The sequence below is a fragment of the Carlito syrichta genome, unplaced genomic scaffold (genome assembly GCF_000164805.1).
Source record: "Carlito syrichta isolate Samal-C Ts95f unplaced genomic scaffold, Tarsius_syrichta-2.0.1 Scaffold170021, whole genome shotgun sequence".
In the NCBI taxonomy this organism is placed as follows: Eukaryota; Metazoa; Chordata; class Mammalia; order Primates; family Tarsiidae; genus Carlito; species Carlito syrichta.
In genome coordinates, this window is record NW_007114117.1 from 111,193 (window position 1) to 118,620 (window position 7,428).

The 7,428-nt window shown below is 57.4% G+C and overlaps 1 protein-coding gene across 1 annotated transcript in view; it reads left to right on the forward strand.

The window, feature by feature from the left end:
* The first annotated feature begins 3,058 nt into the window (after positions 1 to 3,058).
* The window catches only part of ITGB4 (integrin subunit beta 4), a 31,519-nt gene continuing 27,149 nt past the window's right edge, over positions 3,059 to 7,428 (forward strand). Inside the window, exons 1-6 of the mRNA XM_021709268.1 lie at positions 3,059 to 3,147; positions 4,337 to 4,419; positions 4,617 to 4,718; positions 4,869 to 5,073; positions 5,626 to 5,722; positions 6,204 to 6,375. Coding sequence (XP_021564943.1) covers positions 3,069 to 3,147; positions 4,337 to 4,419; positions 4,617 to 4,718; positions 4,869 to 5,073; positions 5,626 to 5,722; positions 6,204 to 6,375 — 738 coding nt within the window. The 5' untranslated portion in view covers positions 3,059 to 3,068. The remainder of the gene's footprint in view (positions 3,148 to 4,336; positions 4,420 to 4,616; positions 4,719 to 4,868; positions 5,074 to 5,625; positions 5,723 to 6,203; positions 6,376 to 7,428) is intronic.

Consider the following 7,428-nt stretch of genomic DNA (forward strand, 5'->3'; position numbering starts at 1 on the left):
GGAGCAGAGGGGCAGGGGAGCTGGGGAGGACGTTGGCCGTCAGACCTCCGCGTGGGTGGGTGTGCGGGAGGGGTGGGCAGCGGCTGCGGCTGGCAGGTCCCCTGCGCTGGGCCCCTCTGGAGTTTGCAAAGAAGGGGGTGGCACAGCCACCCTGAGAGGCACACACCCTCCCTGTTCTGCCGGGCCGGAGCTGCTCTGTGCGGTGCCACGGTCCCCCTGGGGCCTGGGGAGTCCCTGATTTTCCTCTTCTCTTGGCCAAGCACATGCTCTCCTCCCAAAGTTCGCTCTGGCTGCCTTCCTCCGGGAAGCTCTCCTGACCTCACCCACCAGCCCTGGGACTGTGCCCCCACTGTAACCCCTGTACTGCCTGCCCGCTTCCCACCGGCTCGGCCCCGGGGCGGCCCTCTGACTGTGATTGTCGCTCTGTGGCTCCAGATGGCTCCCAGGGGCAGGGTCGGGGCTCCTCCTCCTCCCCATGGCCTTGTCACACCCTGGCCACAAGGACTGGGCACAGGTGGCACAGTTGTTTCAGTCCCCAGCCGCGCTCAAATGAAGGCGCTGAGGCTCCATCCTGGGGCCAGGGGAGGATAGCAAGAGGGACAGCAGAGAAGGGGAATCAGTCTCCTTGGCCCTGATTTCTCATAGGTGACAGAACAGCCAAGGGGCCGAGGACTCCCGGGCTTCTCACAACAGCCGCCCCTGAGGGTTAGGTGAGAGTCTGGGCCCTGGGGAGAAGGGTTGGGGAAGCAGGAGAGGAGCGAGCAGGGATGGTCAGGTGCAGATGTGCCCAGAGGGGTCCCCAGGGGTAGGAGGGAAGGGAGGGATGAGGGCGCTCAGAGCCTGTGTGTGGGTGGGGTCACAATGTGTGTCCTGTGTGCCTGTCCCTGTGTGGGCCTATTCTCAGTGTGACAGCATTCAGGGTGGTGGTCACACACTCCAGGAACTGAGCTGGTACTTCAAAGTCGGGTGGGGCCCTGGGTGGCCTGGAGAGTAGATGTCCTGAGTTCTCAGCCTAGCCCACCACGGCCATATGTGAAATCTCCCATTTCTTTTTTTTTTTGAGCTGGAGTCTCCAGGCTGGAGGGCAGTGACACACTGCCGGCTATCGCAGCCTCGACCTGCTGGGCTCCGGTGATCCTTCCGCCTCAGCCTTCCAAGTAGCCATAACTACAGGCCCGTGCTACCACACCCGGCTATTTTTTATTTATTATAGAGATGAGGTCTTGCCAAGTTGCCCGGGCGGGTCTTGAACTCACGGGCTCAGGCAATCCTCTCACCTCAGCCTCCCAAAGTGCTGGGATTACAGGCTGAGCCACCAAGCCTGGCCTTGAAATCTCCCGTTTCTAACATTGGCAACTACTTTTAAAACTTTTTAAAGACAAGTTGAGTCGAACAAAACACTCTTGGGTGCTTGTCAGGCCCCCAACTGCCATTCTGTGGCCTCTAAGTGGAGGCTACTGTAGAGGTTAAATGTAGGGTCTGCACAGCCTAGATTGGGTCCAGCTTCTCCCAGTGCTGGCTGCAGGATGGGGAGGCCCCACAGCCCTCTGTCCCTCATCACTCATCTGGGAAATGGGCATAATTCAGGCATCTCCCTGCTGGGTTCCCGTGCGGATCACCTAGCAGTCATGTCCGTGAAGCCCAGGCATGCACTCGCTCTCACGGCGGAATGGAAGTCAGCACGTCCTGCTGGGCTGTGGTTGAGGGAGGGTGTCTTAAAGAGCTGGGCTTGGCCCTGTGGTGTCAGTACCTGCCCGTGTAATGGTGCCCCGGGGAGGCCTAAGCCTGTAGCCTGTATTGTGTAGCCTGTGGGTGTGGTGCTTATACCCCGAGGCTGCGAGAAAGTCATTTCCCTCTAAGAACCCCGCCCCCCCCTTTCGCTGCCAGGTCAGGGCCACGTCCCCTGCTGCTGTGGGGTAGCTTTGCCCAAGCCAGTCTGCCTGTGTGTGTGTTAGCACTTCTGTGGCCTCCCCCAGGCCGCATGCCTTGGAGGGAGAGTGTGCCTGCCCTTGACCTGAGAAGGACCCCTCTAGCACCTTGGGACCTCAGCCCCTAGGCTCTGGGGCTGAGAAAGATTCAGTGGGAGGAACAGTGGGCATGGCAGGGTCTTGGGCCACTGGAAGGTCCGCCCCTACAGAAAGAGGTTCGGCTCCGCACCTTTGCCCTTCGCTCCACAGGCCTGAGTGGCTCTGGGGCCAGCCTCTTCTGCTGAAGCTTCAGGTTGCCCACATTTTAGACAGCCTCAGGGATGCCTGTGCCCACCCTGGAAGTCACTGAAGAGTAGAGATGGTTCGATAGAGCCACAGTGTGCGTGTGAGTGGGTGGGAGGAGCTTGTCGTCTCACCCTGGGCTGTCTTGTGAAAGGGTGAACTGCTGAGGGCCCCTGAAAACTCAACTCTGGGACAGGCAGAGGTGGGCAGCAGGTTAGCGGATTCAGGCCCCACCCTGATGGGCAGGCAGCCATCACAGAGCCCGGCCCAGCGCAGCGAGTCACTGCCTGTAGTGAGCCGCCACACCCCGTCCCCAGGCTCCAGGTATTGGGGGGGCCGCCCCTCCTCCTGGCTGTGCCACCCTCACCAAAGGACAAGTAGGTGAAGACAGAGGGGGCAGGAGGCAGAGCCAGGACCCCTCTAGGGGTGGCCACCTTGTTGGATGACCCTCTCCCTGCCAAGCCTGACCCAGGTCCACTGGGAGCTGAAAGGCAAAGGTAGACTAAGCCCTGCCCTGCCCTCAAAGTCTTGGCACTAGGACAGGCTTGGAAGCCAGAGTCCTCAAGGCGAGAGGAAGGCCTCCTTGGACAGGACACAGGCTTACAGGGCATCTAGCCACTGCAGAGATGGCAAGGAAGGGGACCGTGGAAAAGACGGGAATCAGGGGCCCTACCTTGTACCACTAGGCGCCCTCAGTAATAGCAACATCACTGGAGCGCTTGGAGCCTCAGTCTCCACACCTGTGTGACGGGTATGGCATTGCCTCTCCTGCCAAGCTCTGATGGGGATCCAGTGCTGATGGCACTGGCCAGGGCTACAGCCATGTGTCACTTGTTGCTGCTCTGCAGGAGGAAGAGGATGGGAGGGCCACGACTGAGTCCGTGGACCAGGCTACTGCTGGCAGCCCTGCTGAGCATCGACCTCCCTGGGGACACGGGTGAGTCCTCACCGCCCTGCAGCCCCCTCTTGGCAGGGGCACACCTTTCGAGGCATTGCCCGCGCATGGGGTCATCACGGTGTCTCACTCGGACACTCTCGGCCATTCAGCAACTGAGCACGGCACAGCTCCAGGGCTGGAGAGCTCAAGGCCCCACGCTCTTCAGCCTGGAGAAGCGTGAGCCCTGGCCGTGTGGATGGAGAACAGAGGGGAAAGGAGACTGTCTCAGGGAGAGAGGACGCCCACCCAGGGAACTGAGGAGCCCAGAGGATGTTCTGAGGCCTCAGAGGTGGAGTCGAAAGTTCTACAGGAATCTGGAGGGGAGAGAGACCACCAACATGTCCCTTGCTTTCTGAGTGTCACCAGCTGGCATAACTGGAGCCAGCTCCTACCCCTTCAATTCTGCCCGTCAGTTGAGGTCTTGTTGGTAGCTTGAAATAAACCGTGATGGGAATATTTACACCACAGAAATTGGCAAATGCTACAGGTACAGCTCCCTTTCTTTCGCTAGAGCCACTGTTAAACATTCACTAGCATGCCATTGCCCGGAGCCCAGAATATCACCCACCAGGTGCACATAGTAGGTCTTTACTGTGATGTTAACTGAACAGAACCAGGGAGGATCCCAACAGCCTTTGGAGAAAGTCTGGAGTTTAGCCTCGTTCATTTACCAAGGACCTGCTGTGTATCCGGTGTGTGCTGGGTGCCGGGCCTATGGTGATAAATAAGACAGACACAGCCCTCTTTACCCTGAGGAGGCTCAGAGGACAGACTGGTGACAGGGCTGTGGTCACATTGTAAGGCACAAGCTGTGACAGGGAAGGGGCCAGCATAGGGCAGGCGGCTAGGGAGCAGCTCATCACAGGTATTAGGAAGCCTGAGGAAAGCTTGCAGGATTTCAGGCAGCAGCGGGCGAGCAGACAGCCAGGGTGTGCCAACCAGCAAATGGGCCACCGCCTCTACCTCAGTCCCCACCATTCTTCCCTCCAAACTTAAGTGAAAGGTTCCAGGTTTGAAAGCACACCTTGTTTCTAGCTGTGCGACCTGGGGCAGACCCCCTGGCCTCTGTTTGCTCCTCTGTAAGATAGGGAGGGAATCCCCACCTCTCTCAGGTGAGGGTGCACACGGGAGAGAGGGCTCCGTCGCAGTGAGGCCCACGTCCATGAGTGTGCCCACCTCTGTCCACCAGCAAACCTCTGCAAGAAGGCTCAGGTGAAGAGCTGCACTGAGTGCATCCGCGTGGACAAGGACTGTGCCTACTGCATAGATGAGGTGAGGACCTCGACACCCCGGCTTGCCGCACCCTGCCTTTGGCTCTGGCCAAGTTCATGCTTGCCACACCCTCGGCCCAGCCTCGCCAGGGGACGTGGGAGAACAGGCAAGGGTCGGGACCATGAGATGGAAATTAACCCAGAGTGGGGAGAGCCAGGGGATGGACACGGCCCCACTGAACCCTCACCTCTGGCCAGATGTTCAAGGAACGGCGCTGCAACACCCAGGCGGAGCTGCTGGCTGCGGGCTGTCAGCAGAAGAGCATCGTCGTAATGCAGAGCAGCTTCCAGATCACAGAGGTGCCCGGTGCAGGGATCCAGGGCAGGGGCTTTCCACACTCAGGCTGACTGCGGATGGGGGTCCACGGTGCCCCTGGGCTGGGCTGAGGGGCTCCCTGTCAGGTCTCTGGAGTGTCCTCCAGCCAGCTGTCCCCTTTTATCTGGATGCAGGAAACCCAGATCGACACCACCCTGCGCCGCAGCCAGATGTCCCCACAGGGCCTGCGGGTCCGGCTGCGGCCGGGGGAGGAGCAGCACTTTGAGCTCGAGGTGTTCGAGCCCCTGGAGAGCCCCGTGGACCTGTACATCCTCATGGACTTCTCCAACTCCATGTCGGACGATCTGGACAACCTCAAGAAGATGGGGCAGAACCTGGGTACGGCGAGGCCAGTGAGAAGGACAGCAGGGCAGGGGGGTAGACAGGGTACCCTCCCCCAGCTGGCTGGGCACCTACTTGCGGGGCCAGGACTCACGACAGCTGCACCCACCCACAAAGAAACACAGGACACCTGAACACCCCACCAAAGCATCCCTCCCTGTGCCCGAGGGAGAGTTCCAGTCAGACCCTGCTCACCACCCAGGACTTCAGAGAAGGCCCAGGCCAGATGGGCAGCAGAGCCCTCTGGTCCTGACAAAGAGGGCACCTCCTGCTGTGAAGCTGTGGTGGTTTCAGCTCTGCAGACGGAATTGGGTTCAGCCCAGCCACCCCCCACTTGCTAAATGCATAACTCTGGGTCCCCTCGGTCCCATTTCCCTCAGCTGTAAGTAAGGACAGGAGCTATCGTGAGCAAGAACCAACATCCCATGTGCAAAGTAGTAACAGGCAGCTCTTCTACCTCTTTCTCCTTCTGAGCTGGTCCCAGGGCCCCCTGTGTTTATGTGAGGTGTTGGGGCTCAGATGTCCCCTTTTTGTCCCGTTGACACGCAGCCCGAGTCCTGAGCCAGCTCACTAGTGACTACACTATTGGATTTGGCAAGTTTGTGGACAAGGTCAGCGTTCCTCAGACGGACATGAGGCCTGAGAAGTGAGTGACCGAGTGGGCCCGGGTGGACGGGGGTCCTAGATGTGGGGCCCCGCCTCTCACCCAGGCTCTGAAAATTCTCCTTCTAAACCAGCCATGGTGGCACGCACCTCTAATCCCAGCTACTTGGGAGGCTGAGGCTGGAGGATTGCTTGAGCCCAGGAGTCGGAGGCTGCATCTGTAAAATATAAATAAAAGCCGGGCGTGGTAGCACGTGCCAGTAGTTCCAGGTACTCGGAAGGCTGAGGCGGAAGGATCGCCGGAGCCCAGCAAGTCGAGGCTGCGGTGGCCGGGAAGGTGCCACTGCACTCCAGCCTGGGCGACAGAGTGAGACTCTGACTCAAAAACTAAACTAAACTAAAATAAATAAAAAATAAAATATAAATAAATACAATTATCCTCTGGTTGAAATGAGTCGGGGGCACTGGGGTCTGTGGTGTCCTCCCTTGACTCTCTCTCTCTCCCCCCCGACTCTTCCATCCAGGCTGAAGGAGCCCTGGCCCAACAGTGACCCTCCCTTCTCCTTCAAGAATGTCATCAGCCTCACAGATGATGTGAACGAGTTCCGCAACAAACTGCAGGGAGAGCGGATCTCAGGCAACCTGGATGCTCCTGAAGGCGGCTTTGATGCCATCCTGCAGACGGCTGTGTGTACGGTGAGCACCAGGAAGACACTGCCAGTCTGGGCCAGGGACTGGCACTTCTCAGCAAGCCCACCGGCCTGCCCTGGCCCCAGGCTCGCAGGCCCATGAAGGGATGCCCGGGACCCTGTGGCCGCCTTGCCCCAAGACAAACACAGACCCTCCAAGTAGTTCTTAAGTTACAATCTGGGTGTAAATGGGCCGGGAGCCAGGGTCCCTGGCCTGGTCTTGTATTGGCCAATGAGGTGACATGGGCCTTGGGGTTCTGATATCTTCACTGCCCTGAAGCCAACATCCCAAGACTCACAGGCTGCCCAGTCTCTAACTGTGCTGGACAGCCAAAGAAGCTACTTTTTATATGTATGTCCATTTTTTTTCATTTTTGAAAATAACATCCATATTATCGACAAGTTAGAAAACAAAGAACAGAAATTGCTTTCAATTTCACCACCATCAAACATCTTATTACTTTTTTCTTATTTTATATGGTTTAAATCAGTGTATTTATAATCTTGAAGTTCGCTTTTTTTCCACTTATCATGATCATAAGCATTTTTCTCTTCTAATACTTAGTTTCAAAAAATACAGATTTCTTTTAACAAATTGCCCTACACTGCTATACCTATTTTAACCACACTTTTTCTTTTCTTTTCTTTTCTTTTCTTTTTTTTTGAGTTGAAGTCTCACTCTGTCACCCAGGGTGGAATGCAGTGGCACACTTACAGCCACTGCAGCCTCAATCTGCTAGGCTCAGGTGATCCTCCTGCCCCAGTCTTCCTAGTAGCTGGAACTACGGGCACACGCCACCATACTCCACTAATTTTGGGATTTCCTGTACAGATGAGGTCTTGCCAAGTTGCCCAGGCTGGTGGTCTCAAACCCCTGAACTCAGACAATCCTCTCACCTCAGCCTCCCAAAGTGCTGGGATTACAGGTGTGAGCCACTGTGCCCGGCTCTTCTTTTCTTTTTTATTTTATTTTAGTTTTTTTGAACCAGAATCTCACTCTGTCGCCCAGGCTGGAGGGCAGAGGCATGATCATGGCTCACCCACTGCAGCCGTGACCTCG